The sequence below is a fragment of the Microcebus murinus genome, chromosome 5 (assembly GCF_040939455.1).
Source record: "Microcebus murinus isolate Inina chromosome 5, M.murinus_Inina_mat1.0, whole genome shotgun sequence".
Classification (NCBI taxonomy): Eukaryota; Metazoa; Chordata; class Mammalia; order Primates; family Cheirogaleidae; genus Microcebus; species Microcebus murinus.
In genome coordinates, this window is record NC_134108.1 from 41,087,572 (window position 1) to 41,107,499 (window position 19,928).

The 19,928-nt window shown below is 38.3% G+C and overlaps 1 protein-coding gene across 1 annotated transcript in view; it reads left to right on the plus strand.

The window, feature by feature from the left end:
- LOC105857021 (DNA helicase MCM9) overlaps window positions 1-19,928 on the plus strand; it is a 70,451-nt gene that overhangs the window by 41,706 nt on the left and 8,817 nt on the right. The window contains exons 8-12 of the mRNA XM_012739120.2: window positions 5,442-5,616; window positions 14,045-14,247; window positions 15,192-15,395; window positions 16,472-16,554; window positions 17,017-17,162. Coding sequence (XP_012594574.1) covers window positions 5,442-5,616; window positions 14,045-14,247; window positions 15,192-15,395; window positions 16,472-16,554; window positions 17,017-17,162 — 811 coding nt within the window. The remainder of the gene's footprint in view (window positions 1-5,441; window positions 5,617-14,044; window positions 14,248-15,191; window positions 15,396-16,471; window positions 16,555-17,016; window positions 17,163-19,928) is intronic.

The window sequence follows — 19,928 nt, forward strand, 5'->3', positions numbered from 1 at the left end:
CTCCCGAGTAGCTGGGACTACAGGCATGAGCCACCATGCCCGGCTAATTTTTTATGTATATATCAGTTGGCCAATTAATTTGTTTCTATTTATAGTAGAGACGGGGTCTCGCTCTTGCTCAGGCTGGTTTTGAACTCCTGACCTTGAGCAATCCGCCCGCCTCGGCCTCCCAAGAGAGCTAGGATTACAGGCGTCAGCCACCGCGCCCGGCCCCCCTTCTTTTCTTTTTATTACCCAATATTCCATTACATGAGTATACCACATTTTATTTATCCATTCAATCAGTTGATGGACATTTGTGTTGTTTCCATGTTTTGGCTATTGTGAATAATGCTGCCGTGAACATTTGTGTACAGATTTTTGTGTAGGATAAATGTTTTCATTTCTCTGGGTGTGTGCTTAGCAGTGGCATTGCTGAGTCACGTGTGGTAACTCCTTTTGAGGAGCTACCAAACTTTTTAAAAATGGCTGCACCATTTTACATTCCCACCAGCATTCCAATTTCTCCACATCTCCACTAACACTTGTTATTATGTCTTTTTTATTATGGCCTTGGTGGTGTGTGAAGTAGTATCTCATTATGGTTTTGATTCGCATTTCCCTAATGGCTAAAGATGTTGAACATCCTTCATTTGCTTATTGGCCATTTGTATGTCTTCTGTGGGGAATTGTCTATTCAGATTGTTTTGCCCCTTCCCTTTTTTTTCAGTAGAGATGGAGTCTCACTATGTTGCCCTGGCTGGACTTTAACTCTTGGGCTTAAGTGATCCTCCCACCTCTGCCTCCCAAGTAGTGAGACTACAGGCCTGTACTACCATGCTGACTCTGTCTCCTTTTAAAAATTGGGTCATTTGTTCTTTCGTAATTGAGTTATAAGAGCTATATATATTCTAAATACAAGTCTCATATCAAATTCATGGTTTGCTAAAATTTTCTTCTTTTCTGTGGGTTATCTTTTAATTTTCTTGGTGGTATCATTTGCAGCATAAAAGCTTTTAATTTTGATGAAGCCCATTTTATCTATTTTGTCTTGTCTTTTTTTTTTTTTTTGAGACAGAGTCTCACTTTGTTGCCCAGGCTAGAGTGAGTAGAGTGAGTGCCATGGCATCAGCCTAGCTCACAGCAACTTCAAACTCCTGGGCTCAAGCAATCCTTCTGCCTCAGCCTCCCAAGTAACTGGGACTACAGGCATGCGCCACCATGCCCGGCTAATTTTTTCTATATATATATTAGTTGGCCAATTAATTTCTTTTCTATTTATAGTAGAGACAGGGTCTCGCTCTTGCTCAGGCTGGTTTCGAACTCCTGACTTCGAGCTATCCGCCTGCCTCAGCCTCCCAGAGTGCTAGGATTATAGGCGTGAGCCGCTGTGCCTGGCCTATTTTGTCTTTTTTTTGCTTGTGCTTTTCATGTCATTCACAAAAACCATTGCCTAATCCAAAGTCATGAATATTTATGGCTATGTTTTCTTTTAAGAGTTTTATACTTGTAGCACCTTACATTAGGTTTTTGATCCAGTTTGAATTAATTTTTGTGTATGGTATAAAGTAGGAGATCAAAATTTATATTTTTACATGAGGATGTCCAGTTTCCCAGCAGTATCTGTTGAAAAGACTATTCTTTCCCCCATGAGTTGGATTGGAACCCTTATCAAAAATGAATTGACCTTAAATATATATGGGTTTATTTCAGGACAGTCGATTCTGTTATGTTTATTTGTGTCCTTGTACTGGTACCACATTGTCTTGCTAACTTTAATTTTGCCTTATGTTTTAAAATAAGAAAATGTGAGTCTTCCAACTTTGTTCCTCTTTTTCAAGATTGGCTATTTGGCATCTTGTGTATTTTTTATGAATTTTAGGATCACCTTGACAATTCTGCAAACAAGCTACCTGGGCTTTTGATAGGGATTGCACTGAATCTGTACGTCTGTTTGTGGAGTATTGCCATATTAACAATATTGTTTTCTAATCTGTGAACATGGGATTTCTTTGCATTTATTTAGGTCATTTTTAATTTCTTTCTACAGTGTTTTGTAGTTTTTAGAGTATAGGTTTTGTACTTTCTTAAATGTATTCCTACATATTTTATTCTTTTTGATGCTATTGTAAATGGAAATATTTTCTAAATTATATGTTCAGATTCTTCTTTGCCAAGCATATAGACATACCATTGACTTTTTTGGCCTCCTTCTGTCAGGGTTCTTGATGGATTGATTATTTTATCGTTGTAAAATGCCTGTCTTTACCTCTAATAATATTTTTTCATTATAAAATTTGTTTTGTCTGATATTGGTATAAATACTCAGCTTTCTTGTTGTTTATGTATATATCTTTTCCAACTTTTTATTTTCAATCCATTTGTTTCTTTGAATCTAAAGTGTCTCTTGTAAATAGGTAGCCTGGAGTTGGATCTTATTTTTGTAATTCATTTTGTCAGTCTATGCCTTTTGATTAGATTGTTTAATCCATTCACATTTAATGTTATTGGTATTGTGGGATTCATGTCTGCCATTTTACTTTTTGATTTTTATATATCTCAAGTCTTTTGTTTAATTTCTTCTTTACTGCTTACTTTTGCATTAAATGAATATTTTCTAATGTAGCATTTTTTTATTTCTGTAATGATTTTTCCCTTTTTTTTTTGGAGGGAGGGTTATTTTCTTAGTGCTTGTTATAGGGCTTACTTATCAGAATCTATTTCAGATGTATACTTATTTTATTCCAGTGACATACAGAAATGTTACCTCTGTGTAGTTCTATACCATTTTCCCCTTTTTATGCTATAATACATATACATATTCCATATATGTTACAAACACAAAAATACATTATTTATTGCCTTACGTAATTTTATGCTTTTTTAAAGAAGCTGAGAAAGGAAAGAAGAACAAAGATATATAGAGAGAGTTTGTTATATTGACTTTCTGAATTACTGTTTCTGGTTTTCTTCATTTGTTCTGTGGATTTGAGTTACCATCTGGAGTCATTTCCTTAATCCAATATAATTTTCCTCCCACTTATGTTTTTTGTTTTGTTTTGTTTTGCTGTTTTTGCTAAATACATTTGTATATGTTATAGGCCCAATGATACCATTATATACATATTATTTTATACAATTGCTTTTAAAATCGGTTTAGAGAATAAATATGCCTTTAAACTTTTTTTTTCCTAATAGCATAATTACATTTGCCAGTGCTCATTCTTCTTTCTTGTGGATTTAACTTACCATCTGGGGTGATTTGTTTTCAGCATAAAGAACTCCCTTTGGTAATTCTTTTAAGGCAGGCCTGCTAGCTGTAATGCTCCCAGTTTTGTTTATCTGGGAATGTCTTTATTTTGCCCTCATTTTTGAAAGATAGTTTTGCTAGATATAAGATTCTTGGAAGAGTTTCGTTTTTCTTTTCAGCACTTTGAATATGTCTCACACTGTTTCTAATGAAAATCAGGTCTTAATCTTATTGGGGCTCCATTATAAGTGTACAGTTGTTTTTATCTAACTGCTTTAAAAATCTTTTCTTTGTCTTTTGTTTCCAGCATTTTTACTATGAATAATGGATGTGGATTTTCAGATATTAAACCAACATTGCATTCCTAAAGTAAATCCCACTTAGTCATAGTGTATTAATATAATCTTTTTTATGTATTGCTGGATTCGGTTTTTGGTGTTGTACATTCTATGGTTTTTGAATAATGTGTAATGACATATGAGGGCTGTCTAGAAAGTATAGAACAGTTTGGGGAGAATTGACATATTGAAAATTTTGAGTTTTTTAGTTTATTTCATGAACATGGAATATCTCTCAATTTAATTAACTTGTCTTGATTTCCTTTGTCAGTGTTTTGTAGTTTTTTGTGTACAGATCTTGCATATATTTCATAAGACTTGTACCCAAATATTGCATGTTTTGGGATACTATTATAAATTGTATCATTTAAAATTGCAGTTTCTAATTATTCATTTTAATATATAGGAATAAGATTGATTTTATTTATTAATTTATTTTTATTTATTTATTTTTTGAGACAGAGTCTCACTCTATTGCCTGGGCTAGAGTGCCGTGGCATCAGCCTAGCTCACAGCAACCTCAAATTCCTGGGCTCAAGCAATCCTTCTTGCCTCAGCCTCATGAGTACCTGGGACTACAGGCATGTCCCACCATGCCCAGCTAATTTTTTCTATATATTTTTAGTTGATCAATTAATATCTTTCTATTTTTAGTAGAGACAGGGTCTTGCTCTTGCTAAAGCTGGTCTCGAACTCCTGAGCTCAAACCATACACCCGCCTCAGCTTGCCAGAATGCTAGGATTACAGGCGTGAGCCACCACGCCCGGCCAAGATTGATTTTCATATATTGATTTGCATCCTGCAGCCTTGCTCCACTTATTAGTTCTAGTAGCTTTTTAGTAGATTATTTTGAATATTTTACATAATCATGGTATCTGCAAATTTAAACAGTTTTAAATTCGCCTTTTTCAATATGTATATTGTTTATTTCTTTTCTTTGCCTTATTTCATGGAACTAGTATGAGTTTTGAGTAAGAATGATAAAAGAAAACCTTGCATAGAGTTGTTCATAGTATTTCCTTATTATTGGTTCATTGTAGGATCTGTAGTTATGTCCCCTCTTTCATACCTGGTATTTGTAACTTGTGTCTCTTCTTTTTTTCTTGGTCCATCTGGCAGAGGTTTATCAATTTTTATCAACAATAGTTATTATAAGTACTCATTATGTGTCATATACCTTTTCATGAGCTTTAGTTATATTTTATTTGTATATCCAAGAATCTATATTTTCTATTAACCCCTTTAACAGGTTTATAAACTGAGGTCTATATGTATATTAGGAAACTTGACTACAATTGAACAACCAGAATGAGAGTTCCAGCATTCAAATCAAGTCGTGTTGACTCCAAAGCCTTTGCTTTTGACCGCTCTGCTTTATTGACTGGTATAAGGGACAAATTAAAATTGATATGTGAAGAAAATCTCCTCCTTCATTGTGTAATTGGAAGCAAACTTTTCGTTCCCATCACTAGACTGTGATAATGGCTGTTCTCCATCATGGGGGCCTTCTCTGTAAACAGCATATAGTACAGAACCTTTTGTCATAAGGTCTCTGGAGATCTGTTTGTTCCTTCCAAAAGGTTAGAGCACTCAGTCAGGGAACCTACAAGGAGAGACAGAAAATTCAGAGACTTCTGGTTGCTATAAAATACTGAATAATGCATCTTAGATTTTCAGAACATAGGAGCTTTAAGGCCTTCTAGTGCCTGGATATATGAAGTGATGATCCTGATCGTCATCCACTTTTGGTAGATAGTAAATAAAAGCCTTGATTCTATGCCCTTCTCTTTAAAATAGAAACATCTCTTTCCCCTGATAGGTGTAAGATACGCTTTTGGAAATAAATGCCGACATAGCTTTCTTGTTTCCTCAGGTCTGACGGTAACTGCTGTAAAAGACTCAGGAGAGTGGAATTTGGAGGCTGGTGCACTGGTGCTTGCAGATGCAGGCCTTTGCTGTATTGATGAGTTTAACAGCCTCAAAGAGCATGATAGAACCAGTATCCACGAAGCAATGGAGCAACAAACCATAAGTGTTGCCAAAGCTGGGTAAGAGCTTCTTTCCTTTAAAATCTATGGAAATGGTGAGATTGTTTAATATTAGATTAGGGGAAAGTGTGAACCTTGTTGAACAGCAAGGTATGTTTGGTCCTCTCAAGGTTTATCAATTGTCACCCTTTAAGACATACATCAAAGTTTTTCCTTATTAGATCATACAGGTATGTAAGGAAATAAAAATGAGTTACTAGGAAAAAGGAAGGGAAAAGTAAAATATAAATGTAGGTTGACTTAACTAATGGAGGGGATTTAAGGAGCTTTCATTGTAGGATTCAACCTATTCTCTCTTCCATTCAATAAATATTGTGTGTATATTCTGAGCATATGTGTTAGCAATTTAGAACAGTTTAAAAGAAAAAAAGCCATAATTTCTAGCATCCTTATACTTCCTTAATGGAAAGGGGTTTTTGTGTGTGTGTTTTGTTTTGTTTTGTTTATAGACAGAGTCTTGCTCTGTGCTCCCAGCCAGAGTGTAGTGGCATCATTGTAGCTCACTGCAACCTTCAACTCCTGGGCTCAAGTGATACTCTTGCCTCAGCCTTCAAAGTAGCTGGGACTATAGGCGTATACTATGATGCCCAGCTAAGTTTTCTATTTTTAGTAGAGACCGAGTCTTGCTCTTGCTTAGGCTGGTCTCGAATTCCTGAGCTCAAACAATCCTCCTGCATCAACCTCTCAGAGTGCTAGGATTACAGGCATGAGCCACTGCACCCAGCCCCGATGGAAAGTTGATCATAGCACATAGAAAAGTAAATAATATGTATTGGCGTAAGATGAAGTGCCTGTCATGACTCAAGGAGATTCAGGATTGAGGTATGTGAGTCCCTGGTTACAGATGACCCATGGGGAGGAACACTAAGCTACATTCAGACAGAAATCCACTGAGTTATTTACAGGAAACTTACATGGCTACAAAGGCTGGCCACCAAACAGGCTGCCAGGTCACTCAAACAACAATAGGGCCTGAACTATCTCAGTCTTGATGCTGCTATTATGGATGTGAAGCCAACTGATCAAGCAGGTAGGGCTGCCAACAGCATCTTCAAATAGTAATGGGTACTTGGGAGCCAAGGAGATAATGGTATATGTAGATTCTCTGAGATCTATTTATATACACTAGCAAAACAGTAGTGGGGGGTGAGGTGGGGAGGGAGGGAGAACAGGATATAGCACATAGGAAAACGACACAAGAAAGAAGTAGGCAGAACCATTATCACATCTATTTGTTTGTTTATTCAAAATATAATATATTCATTAAAAACCTGTTTGCTAGGTACTATGCTAGACATTAAATAATACAAAAATGAATAAAATATTGTCTTTGAAGTGGTCACTATTTTTGGGGGAAAAGATAGACAAAAATAGCAGCAGAGTGATAAGTCCATAATACGTGTTATGAGGTCAGGCATGGTGGTTCACACCTATAATCTAGCACTTAGGGCTTAGATCATCAGGAGTTTGATACCAACCTGAGCAGGAGCAAAACCCCATCTCTACAATAAATAGAAAAATTAGCCGGGTGTGGTAGTACACGCCTATAGTCTCAGCTATGGGGGAGACTGAGGCAGGAGGATCACTTGAACCCAGGAGTTTGAGGTTGCAGTGATCTATGATGATGCCACTGCACTCTAGCCCAGGTGACAGAGTAAGGCCCTGTTTCCAAAAAAAAAAAAAAAAAAAGGTGTCAGTAGTAGAATGTACCTGTTTTTAAATTGTGCACATCAGTACTTGTGACAGCTGAATGGCAGCACAGTGCTACACAGTGTGTAGTCATTTGAAAGAACTTTATGTGATGCTGATCTTTAAGGTTGTAGGATGCTAAATCAAATACAGATTTGGGAAAGATAATGTTTCATTATTTTTAAGGTGCTTTCTAAACATAACTAGGATAGCATCTCATCAAGGGCAGGGTATCACTCGTTTTTTAAATAATGGAGGAAATCCTCACCGTTTGCTGAAGACACATTTAGGACAATGAGATGTGTGGTGCTATTAAATTATACTCACATGCCTAGATAGGAAGTACAATCTGAAAATTGAAAATGGCAAGATACCAATTTATTGATTCACTCGATAAACATATCTTGGGCACTAAGCAATGTCAGGCTTTCTGCTGGCTATTGGCACCACAGAGATGAAAAGACAAGGCCTTTGTTCTCAAGATGCTCACAGCCTTGGAACAAGATAGACAAGTAAACATTTATTATATACTATGATTCTAACAGCCCTAGATGAGCCAGGGCACAAATCCCCACTTGACTGATCATTAGTTTTCTGGCCCATACAGTTCTAGTGAATCAGAATCTCTGAAGTGGGCCCTGGGAATCTGTATTGTGAAAACCTACCTTGGGTCCCACTGAGCAGCCCAGCCTAGTACCCACTGCTGCAGGGTAAGATTGCTCAGTACCCAGGCATCCAGCCCAGCTTAGGACCCACTGCTGCAGGGTAAGATTGCTCAGTGCCCAGGCACCCAGCCCAGCTTAGGACCACTGCTACAGGGTAAGACTGCTCAGTACCCAGGCACCCAGCCCAGCTTAGGACCCACTGCTACAGGGTAAGATTGCTCAGTACCTAGGCACCCAGCCTGGCTTAGAATCCACTGCTGCAGGGTAAGATTGCTCAGTGCCCAGGCACTCTGTTTGCCTCCTCCTTCCAGGATCTTATGACGCTGTGGCATCCTTCACAGAGTAGCTTCAGGTTGGGGGAGGATGAGGAGAAAGGAGGCAGAGAGAGGAGGGAATGTGTCCTTCCACTCAACCCCACTGAGCAGGGGCTGAACGTGCTGTCGGACAAATTGGGAAATGTTCCTTTGCAGTATGTATGCATGCCACCAAGATGTGAAGATAGTACAAACCATGCACTTTGAAAGTTCTCTGTTCTTTCTAGATAATATTTATGATCAGTACTTTTACCCATCTCCTCTTTCCTATTCCCATCGTGGGTAAATCTCATTTCCATTCATTGAGTCAATGTAGATGTGAATGGTAATTTGCCAACTTTATCAGGCTAGTTAAAAAGTATGGGAGGAAAGGATATGTGTACCTAGCATTTCAGATTACAAAAAAATATATAATGGACTGTGAGAATACCATTAATGTGTTTTTATTTTGCATAGTTTTGTTGGGGTTTTTTGCTCCCTTTTTTGGTGCTAGACTTTTAAAAAAAACTGAGGCCTTGTTAATATAGAAATGTCAGATGATCTAGAAACTAATATTTGAGTGTTGCCTGGCTTGCTGTTTTCTGGCCCAATTCCTTTGGTAAGGAGACCAGTCAAACATTGTTGGGATAGGTGTTCCATAGCCAAAGGATCTGGAGCTTGCTAGAGAGATTTTGCTCTATATTAGTCAGGGTAGGAGGCGTAACTGCGTTAGCAAACAGGGGTTTAACACAATAAAAGGTTATGGGGTTTAACACAATAAAAGGTTATTGCTTGCTCATGGATGTATGGGAGACTGAGAGCTTCACCCTCATAACCTCATCTAAACTTAATTACCTCCCAAAGTCCCCACCTCTCAATACCATCACCTTGGGTGTTAGGGCTTTAACATGTGAATCTGGGGAAACACAAACATTCAGTCCATAATAGTCTCCCTTCTGTGTGTGTGTGGAAGGGGGTGGAGGTCGGGTAAAAAAGACATAACATAAAATTTACTATCTTATTTGCGGTGTACAGTTCCGTACTGTTAAGTATTATCACATTGTTTGCAGCAAATCTCCATAACTATATAAACTGAAACTCTATACCCATTAAACAACTCCCCATTTCCTCCTCCTCCCAACCCCTGGCAACCACCATTCTACTTTCTGTTTCTATGAATTTAACTACTTAAGTGGAATCATACAGTGTTTGTCTTTTTGTAACTGGCTTATTTCACTTAGCATCACATCCTCAAGGTTTATCCATATTGTAGCATGTGTTAGAATTTCCTCCCTTCCTTCCCTTCTTTCCCTTCCTTCCTTCCCTTCCTTCCTTCCCTTCTTTTTTTTTTTTTTTTTTTTTTTTTTTTGACACATAGTCTCACTCCATTGCCTGGGCTAGAGTGCTGTGGTGTCAGCATAGCTCACAGTAACTTCAAACTCCTGGGCTCAAGCAATCCTCCTGCCTCAGCCTCCCGAGTAGCTGGGACTACAGGCATGCACCACCACACCTGCCTAATTTTTTCTATTTTTAGTAGAGATGGGGTCTCACTCTTACTCAGGCTGGTCTCAAACTTCTGAACTCAAGTGATCCTCCTGCCTCGGCCTCCCAGAATGCTAGGATTACAGGCATGAGCCACTGCACCGGGCCTTCCTTTCTTTATAAAGCTGAAAGACTTTCTGTTGTATTTATAGACCACATTTTCCTTATCCATTTCTTCATCCTTAAATACTTGGGTTGCTTCCACCTCTCGGCTTCTGCTAGGGACAGGGTATGGCCTTTGTTACTTAACAGTGGCTACCTTAAGGGCATCTAAAGCAGAAGACTTTACCCTCAATCTAAGTCACTTTATACAACTAAGAAAATTTACTGGGCCTTTGTTCAAAGCCTTTTCCAATTTTGCCTCTCTGGGGTCTAGAAGCAATTTTTTCAGCTAATCCTTCAAAACCTCAAATTTCCGAGCTGTCTTTTATTGCCTTTCATTCCTCCTTAAAACTGGGTAGTTCTTTTCTATGCTTATCTCTTTCCTGTAATACTTTGCCAGAGGAAGGTTTTTCTCCCTCATGTCACAGTCTGATGTGGACTGAGGGTGGGGCACTGTGCTCCACACAGTCATTCAGGGCTGGGCTCCTCCCCTCATGTGGCTCTCTGCCTCCAGGGCCTTGGCCTCTTCTGTACTCCTCTGAGAAATAGAGAGACAAAAAGATTGCACCAGAAGGCTTTTAGGGGCCAGACCTAAGAGTAGTACATGTTCTTCTACTCCCATTCCATTGTCCAGACTTGTTATTATAGCCCTACTTAACTATAATGGGGGATGGGAAATATAATCTTGCTCTGTTCCCCAGGGGGAAAAGAAAACAAGTTTTCCAAACATATAGTAGCCACTGCCATAGGCTGGAGTTAAATTTGGAAGTACCAGCATATAGGCAGGGATTAAAGCTATGAGTAAAAATGGGGATCACCCCATAAAGGGTGTAATAGGAGTAATAGGAGACCTTCATGAAAACAAGGGCACTTTCTAGAGGGTCTGTACTGGTAAAAATAACTTATGTAGCCTAACTTTACAACATTTAAAACAGTTACTACTGTGTCTGCAGGAAAGTTTAAATGTGTGGATTAAACAAATGGAAAAGTAGCTTTTTCAGAAACTGGAGTGGTTCCTCTCCTTGAAGTTAGGCAGAAAAAACATGTATCGGCATCATTTTATTGTGACTGTTGAAGCCTGTGAGCATAAAATAAGCCCAAATTTTAGAAATACTGAACTAAGTAAAGATTTAGTTTTTTTATTTGTCATTTAATAAATGCACATTTATTGAGCATTTAATATGTGCCAAGCAGTGTGAGAATTATAACAATAAGTCACAGTCCCTCAAGGAATATCAAATTTAGTTGGAAAAAAAATAAGGCAAGTAAATAGATACCTAAAACACCAGGCAAACTCTCTAAGATCACAGGAGTTATACACCTGAAATGTTAGAACCCACAGGGGAGGCAGTCTGGAAGTGAAAGAGCATTGATTTTTGAGCCTAGCAGATCTAGGCTGGAATCTCAGCTCTGCTGCTCAGTGTAACCTTGGGGAAGTTAATATCTCTGAGCTTAGCATTTCCTTATTTCTAAGTTTGTGATAATAATACCTACTTTTCAGATTGCAGTGGTTCAGGGTAATCTGTGTAAGCCTAACACAGTAGTTGGTATTACTTTGTAGTTATTTTCATTAATATTATTGAAGAAGGTACAGTCCATATTGGATGGAAAAAAATGAGTTATCTTACACCAACTCTGCAGTCCCCAACCCCTGGGCCAAAGACCAGTACAGGTACCAGTCCGTGGCCTGTTAGAAACTGGGCCGCACAGCGGGAAGTGAGGAGAGGGCGAGCAAGTGAAACTTAATCTGTATTTACAGCTGCTCCCCATCGCTCCCCAGCATCACTGCCTAAGCTCCCCTGACCCTCCATTCCCTGTCCCTGGAAAAATTGTCTTCCATGAAACCGGTCTCTGGGGACAAAAAGGTTGGGTACTGCTGCTAACTCATGAATTCATTCAGTAGTTATTTAGTGAACCACTACTATGCATAAGTATTTAGGATGAGACTGTGTGTGTGTGTGTGTGTGTGTGTGTGTGTGTGTGTATCTGTGTTTGTTTTCTAAAGCCTGTTCAGTTTTAGCAGAAATGTTTATCTGCAGCTACCAGGCTTATGTACTGCTTTCTCCTGCTTCAAATGCCCAGAGCCCACCCTGTCCCTCTGGGCCCTGCTAACGTCCTCCTCCTTTGCTACAGGGATCTGCCCCACTTATTATCCCATATAATCTCCTCTTCCCCTGCCCACACCCCTGTTTTCATCACTTCCATTTCTGCTGACTTCATCTCAGGCAGCCTTTTTTCTTCACATATGAAACTTCCTCAGTCTCCTTTCTTACACTTATTCTTTCCATTTTTCCCCCCAGTTACCTCAGGAATAATTTACTGCCTTCCTTCTGTCTTTGTTTATTTTCCTTCTCATATCATGGAAAACTTTCAGATTATTTCCTTTGTAGATATCCGGGTATCTCCACGGCAGTTGCTCTCTGCCAACACTGACCCAGCATTCCTTGCACAACTGCTGTCTGGCAGGTGCTGTGTTGAGCCTCCTCATCCTCCAGAGGTTCTATTGCAAACTAACTGGCAGCAGGGACCAGTTGTATACCTTTTTGAATTCTCAGTACAGTTCTGTGCACACAGGAAATGGCCTATAACTATCTGTTGATCAGAGAGGAAGAACAAACGATTAATTTTACCTAGCATTGAAAATAATTTCAAAAAAATAATTTCATATGCAATTATATTGTTTCAGTGCCAGTATTGCAGAAGTTTTTTTAAATGATAAATGCAAATAGTCTCACTTTGGTTCGGGTTAAATGTGCTTTTGTGGGATTAGTTAGGAACAATTTATTACCTTGTTTTTATGTCAAACTAGATTCCAAGTTCCAAACAACTGCCTTTAGAAAAGCCATTTTGGCACATAAATGATAAGATGTGGACTGTTTGTTCAGAATTTTTCTCTTTCACTAATATTTTAAAAGGGGACTTAGTTTCTGGTAAAAATGCCTTGTTTGTCTTTCTCTTGTTTGGTGAATGTCGTCATATGCCATTTGCCACAAATAAAGATTCTCAAGCTTTTTCAGCCTCAGGGAATGAAGTAACCATCACAGCCCACTGGAAATAGATCCAGGATTAACAAATGTAGCACATATTTGCTGATGTCACAGGGGTGTGACTTCTGAGAAGCAGACATCCCACTATAACTAAAAATGGGCAGCAAGTACAGGGCACACGAACTTACAGAGAAAAATTTTGAGTTTTTTATTGTTAATGAATATGCCATAGTATTCTGAAGACTTGTTCCTCATTAATGAGTTTAAAACTTCATCTAAGTTATATCACATCCATCCCTATTCTGCCACTGCTCCATTTAGGACTTTGGCTCTTCCCTGTTGCACCCCTGCACGGGCATCCTGCCCTGTCTGGCATCCCCAGTCCCTCTCTGTCCAACCCTGCGTCAAGCTCAGGCTCTTCAGACTTCTCTCCACAGCTGTCCCCAGAAACTGCATGCTAAACCAATCTTTATATTTCCTTTTCCTTCCTTCCTCTCTCTCTCTCTCTCTCTCTCTCTCTCTCTCTCTCTCTTTCATTTCTTCCATGTTTAGAAAAATCAAAACAAAATAATTGAATACAAAGAAAATTTTTGCTTTAACCACTCACCATTCTCTAAGGTCATCCTCACCCCCTATCCTCACCCCTCCACAAATGTATGTCTCTCTCCACTTAAAAATGTCCAGGTGCCTTGCAGGGCACAGATCAAAAGCTGCTTCATGATGTTTCTCTGATCACTTTTCCATCCACACAGACGAATACACATCATCTTTATTTCCCCTGGGAACTCTATTCTTATAGAATTTACCACATGCTGCCTCATATTACATTATAGCTAGTGGATTGCAAGCCACTTAAGAACAGCATTCATGCTTGGTTTAATTTTGTTTACCTCTTAGCACTTAGCAGAGGGGTCTGCTCATACTATCAGCATAAAAAGTGTTTATTGAACAGTTACTTCTCTTCAAGATAGACTGGTTTCAAAGCACTTTGAACATAGTGTTTGTGATATCCTCTTGTGTCATTCCACATTTCTTTCACAGGAGTTTCTAGATTTTCAAGGCTCAAGATCAGCCCCATTTTATTAACAAGTTTAATCTTGCTTTTTACTTGAATCTCAGAGTCAGTGAATTGTACCCTCTCTTTCGGTAGCCTTGTGTGCAAGCTGAACACAAGGACCACCATCCTGGCAGCGACTAACCCTAAAGGCCAGTACGACCCCCAAGAGTCTGTGTCTGTGAACATTGCCCTCGGCAGCCCACTCTTAAGTCGATTCGACCTGATCCTGGTTTTACTTGATACCAAGAATGAAGACTGGGACCGTATAATTTCCTCCTTTATCTTAGAAAATAAAGGTATGTGGAGACAAATCATTCAGAGTGACAAAGAGAAATTCGATGTAATTAAAGGAAATTCCCTTTCGATATGACAGAACTAGTCAACTCCAATCTATAACAGTTACTTTTTCTAGTGCTGCTTCGTGCTGAGAGAACATTATAGTTTACTGCGCTTGACCTGTAAAAGACCTGTAAAATTCTTTGTAATTTTAAGGATAAATTAGGTGATTAATTTAAAGAACTTTTCAATGTTGCCTTTACATCACATTAATACATAACTTCTTTCAGAAGAGTAATAGAAGCACTGATTCATAGTAAAAAATCTTGTTTTTATCCTGTGTGAACTGGACTCTAAGAAGAAGAAAAAAATCTTGTTTTTAGCTTTGAAAAAATAAATAATTCCATTTGAAAAAAAATTAGATAAATACCCAGGGTATGCTACGTAACAGGCAATAGAGAGATGCTTAGACAGAAAGCAGTGGGTGAGAAGAGCCAGTCAGCAGGCCCCAGAATACTGAGTAGAAGGAAAAGGGTCATTCTCTACCAGCCATTGATGAGAATATGGTTGTTGGATATGTCCCTTGCAATGAAACAGGGTAACCTTATGGTAGAGAATTACCACTTACCTCTTGTACACAAAGAAAACTTGAAACAGAAATCTCTAAATGTGAACGTCTCCTTAAGTTAGATTTACTCAAGTATTATTTATTACCATAGGGTAGACCAGAATTATTCTGAATAATTTTAACCCCTGTAAGCAGCTTTATTACCTTTATTCATCTTAGATCATAAGACTTTGCTTTCTAGAACTGTATGCTATGCAGAGAACAGATCTAGATTTCAATAGCCACAAAACCTGAAGATTATCGTTTAAACAATGAGTATAAGAACTTTATTAAAAACTCTTAAAATGAGGTTTGCCTTTTCTTCAAAATTACTGACCCAATACCTCATATACACAGATTATCCAAGCAAATCAGAGAAGCTCTGGAGCATGGAAAAGATGAAAGCCTACTTCTGCCTCATTAGGAATATACAGCCCTCACTGTCTGACGTGGGTAACCAAGTTCTTCTGCGGTACTACCAGATGCAAAGGCAGAGTGATTCCCGGAACGCTGCCCGGACCACCATCCGCCTGTTGGAGAGCTTGATACGATTAGCAGAAGGTTTATTTCATTCAACAAATGATACTTTCATTGAATGTCTACTGTGTGCAAGGCATGGAGCTTGGCACAATGGAATCAAAGATGAATAAGAATAACCCTTATTCTGAGGTGCTCATAGTCACTTAAAAAGTAAAGACTGTGAGCCATGAGACCTTGTCCGCTCTTCTGAGGACAGATTGTGTGTGTTGAGTGGAATGTAGTGTCATTAAGAAAGAGGGATCTTTGTGACATCTCAGGACCCTCCTATAACTTAAAATGTCATTCATTTAGAAAGCCTTTGTTCTGATGTTTTGTTTCTCAATGCCAGCTCTGTTAGCTTTTTGAGTGGGACAGTTTCTTGTTTGGAATTGTTTATCTCTGGTTCTTGCCCTGTAAGTACCAGCTGCAACCCACCCCTCCCATCATAACAACCAAATTAACAATGCCGTGCTCTATCCATCCCTAAGGTATAAGGGTACGTGTACACATATGGTGAATATGTATCTCAAACTTTTTTTCCAACATTGGCTTTTACATTTTAACCTTTGTTTAAATAATTCTTAAAAAAATGTCATGTATACTGAATGTATCATATAGTAAAATAATATAAGCTTAATAAAAATTATTGTAAAACAAATAGACTTCATTTTTTCAAGGATTTATAGCTAATATTAGGGTAAATAATACTCAAAATTTAGTCTTGCTAGGTTGGTAGCTTTGAAAAACTCATATAGATCATAGATAAGGAAAAGTGCCAGAGATGTGAAATGAGTTTTAATTTTATATATTTCTATAGTAAATTACAAAGTGAATGTTAAAAGTTGCTGAATGTTAAATATGTGTTTATACAGCTTTCTTTGCTAGAGCCTAGAGTATTTTTACATACAAATATACAAAATTGCATGGGCTATGTAGAAGGATAGGCCCATTATAGAAACAACCTTAAGGCTAGTTAAACATCAACTTTTGTGCTTGTTCTAGTAAAATTAATTTGTTATTAGTAGCTCATTCATGAAATACAGTTGGGGGGGTCAGGTGGAAAATTATTATTATCACCTCAAATATTCCTAAGAAACAGATGTGTTTTATTTTCTCAGCTCATGCCCGTCTGATGTTTCGTGACACGGTGACTCTGGAAGATGCTATTACAGTGGTGTCAGTAATGGAGTCCTCGATGCAGGTAAGGATATTTTGTGTACCTAATGCTTACAAGCTTTCTTTAAAAAAGAGACATGTTATTAACATATCAAGAGTTACAAAAATGATCATATTCTAGACCTAATAATTTCTGGAAGTATATCCAAAGGTAACCATTTAAAATAAGAGGAAAATATGTCATAGAGACATTTACTGCATTGGTGGCATTGCATTTGCCCATTGGTATAACATAGTGGGTCTCAATCCTTTTTCTCCTCTGCACACTTGAAGGATGTTCATGGTTCCACCAGTGACAGTGTGGCTTCCTAGAGCAATGATTGCCACTAAGAACTGGGGGCAAGAACTATCAAAATTTGAAAAAGCCTCGCAGATGATTCTGATACCCAAGGTAGGGGTGTGAGGGCCAGTCTTAGCCATCCCAGTGTGTACTGCCACCATGCAGGCCAGCATGGTGACTCTCCTTGGTATTTTCTCACCCCTGCAGGGAGGTGCACTGCTAGGAGGTGTGAATGCTCTCCACACTTCCTTTCCTGAAAACCCCCGGGAGCAGTACCAGAGGCAGTGTGAACTCATTCTGGAAAAGCTGGAGCTGCAGAGCCTCTTGAGTGAAGAGCTTAGAAGACTTGAAAGGTGAGGAAGGAAAACCAAGAAAGGCATTTAATGGAAAATCCTTGTTTGGCAGTTAGTGAAACAAAGGAAGTGTAAATTAAGTGGAATCTATCTCTGCTACCTGTAGGAGATTCTTTCAGTTATCTATTGCTGTACAATCAACCACTCCCAAACTCAGTGGCTTGAAAAAACATCATTTCAGTGCTCACTTTTTTGGGAGTCATAAATTCAGGCAGGTTCAGTGGAGATGGCTTGTCTCTGCCCTACATTGGGTTGGTGAGGTAACAACTCAAGAATGGCAGAAGCAACATTTCAAAACTTACCTTTCTAATGACTTGTTAAAATGTGAATAATAGAGGACATATGGGAAGGAATGTGTCACTTGCATTAGTGAGAACGTGGACTTGGTATGTACCTAAAGAATTTTCGCCTGAACTTTAATGTTTGCATGCTCCTGAAATGCGTGGGCTTCTAAAAAGCTAAGCCTTGAGACTGTATCTGAGAAACAGGAGTGAGGACTAGTAAGTCTATCCTTTTGGGTGCCTTCATGATCCATTTGAGCAGCTTACTGACTGACCTGTACCTGGTCATCAGTGTGGACCTCAAAGCTGGGGGCTGGTAAGTGGAGTACATGTGGAGGTAGGGACCTACAGAAGGAGGATTAGAGACTACACTGGGATGGTCAGAACAGCCTTCCTGGGGAAGTGTGGGAACTGGCTTTATCCTGCTGACACCCAGGTGCCAGACTGCAGTAAACTTGCACTTTGTATAAAATCAACCCCCCTTTCTTTTGGCTTTTTTTATGATCCAGAGCATGGGGCTGAGATCAAAGTTATTCCTTTGGGTTATATGGTTTGATGTAGCTGATCGTTTTCAAGCCACTCCTGGGCTTGGCTTTGCCTTTGGAGCAGCTCCTTACTTTGACCCAAGCTACTAGACACTGACATAAGCTGAATTCAGGAGAGGAGGGAATAGGAAGGAGGCTCAGAATCGTTGTGTGTTAGAAAAATGGTGGTTGGACTTCCCAAATTCAACATGACCCTCCTGAAGGGAAAGAAGGAAGAGAGAAAAAGAAAAGAGTAAATGACAACTTAAAAGATAGGATTCTGCCTTAAAATGTTCTTTCTATTGGTATTTCTTTATGATGTAGAGGCAAGTTCCATGTTGATCTTCAAAGCAACAAAACCAGGTGCTGTGCAAGTGAAAGTGAATTATCTCCAAGACACAATCTAAGGCTAATCTTATCAAGTGAGAAACACCCAACTGTCATATGGGTTTTTCCCTTTTAGGAAAGAGTTCTTTATTCCTTAAGGAGATCATATAATTATAATGAATGTATTTATCTTTTTATCACCCATTTCTTTCAGAAAATGCTTTACTAGTGATAGTCTGTCTCAAATCATGACCATTCTATCCACTTCAAAACAGAGTGCAAAGATACTGTCTTTCAGGAAGGTGTAGTAAAACTGTAGAAATTTTATGTAAGGGAGAGTTTAATTTCTGAACTAAGAATTAGACTAAGATAATAGGACTAACCTATTTTGCCCTAACTTATTCTCATCTTTTAGGACATTGTTATGGAACTTTAACAATTATAAGTGTCCCTGACCTCAATTTGATGCTAAAAGTATATTAGATAATAGTAATTTCTAAAGCTATTTGCTTTTTTGTTTGATTATAATTCAAATTAGTAACAAGGAACATGGGTTTGCTGTGTTGATATTTGCAAATCTACTGTGAATGAATATAACCCAATATTTTTACAATAATTTGGGTTTTTTTTATTGTAAAGTTAATGTTCTTTATAGAGTATTTTGAAAAGTAGTAGTAATTAATAAAAAACCAGAAATCACATGTACTCTTATTTCTCATAGATATATACCATTAACATCTTAACATATTTAAATATATTTAAATGTAATATGATTCTTTCTATTTTGTATGACTACACACGAATTTTAGAATAATTTACTCCTCTGCTTTTTAGTATAATTTCTTTTCAGAGTTAGTACATGGAAGAGGGTTCATATGGCACTTTGTTATGAAAAGACATTTTTCCAGGTTGCTAGGAAGGGCTTTGTTTTAAAGGACCTACTTTTGGGGAACTACAATCCCTTTTAGAAAATGGTCCCTCTAGCATTATTTCATTTTCTAGTATGCCCAAGATTTAAAATGTTTATCACTGAACAGATCCTTCATTCATAGAAGGTAAATAGGTTTTAATTCTGTATCAAATTGATGGAGAGTAGTTGCCCAGAACACATGTTGAAACATGACTGGGCTTTGTGGGAAAGACTGTCAGAGTTGCCTGGGGATGTCTGCCGTGAATGTGAACGCTGGAGGGCAGTGGAAGCACCAGGACAGGGTATCACGGACTCTCAACTCTCGAGGAAGGTGACTGTGTAGATGGACTAAAATTTAGTACCTCCCTTGGGTGAAAAAAAAAAAAAGAGAGATCATAACCTTCAGTCTTTCATTTGGTTCTGATCTGCAGATTGGCCACTAAACAACTAGAGCAACAGGCTCCTTGGTCAGCAGTCAGCTACTGTGCAGGTAGTGACAAGTCTGTCTTATATTTGAACATTGAACATGAGAGATAAGGCTGAGCATTTTACACTGACCTTCAAATAGTCCAAAATTAGTAAAATGGACTTTCAGAGAGATTTAACAATGTAGACAAACCTCCTGTTTAATTTTCTTTATTTTATTACAGTTTTAGGTTAGATTAGAATACTTATCGGAACACTTAAATCTATATTGATAAAAAAGGATAATTTCCTGCTGCTG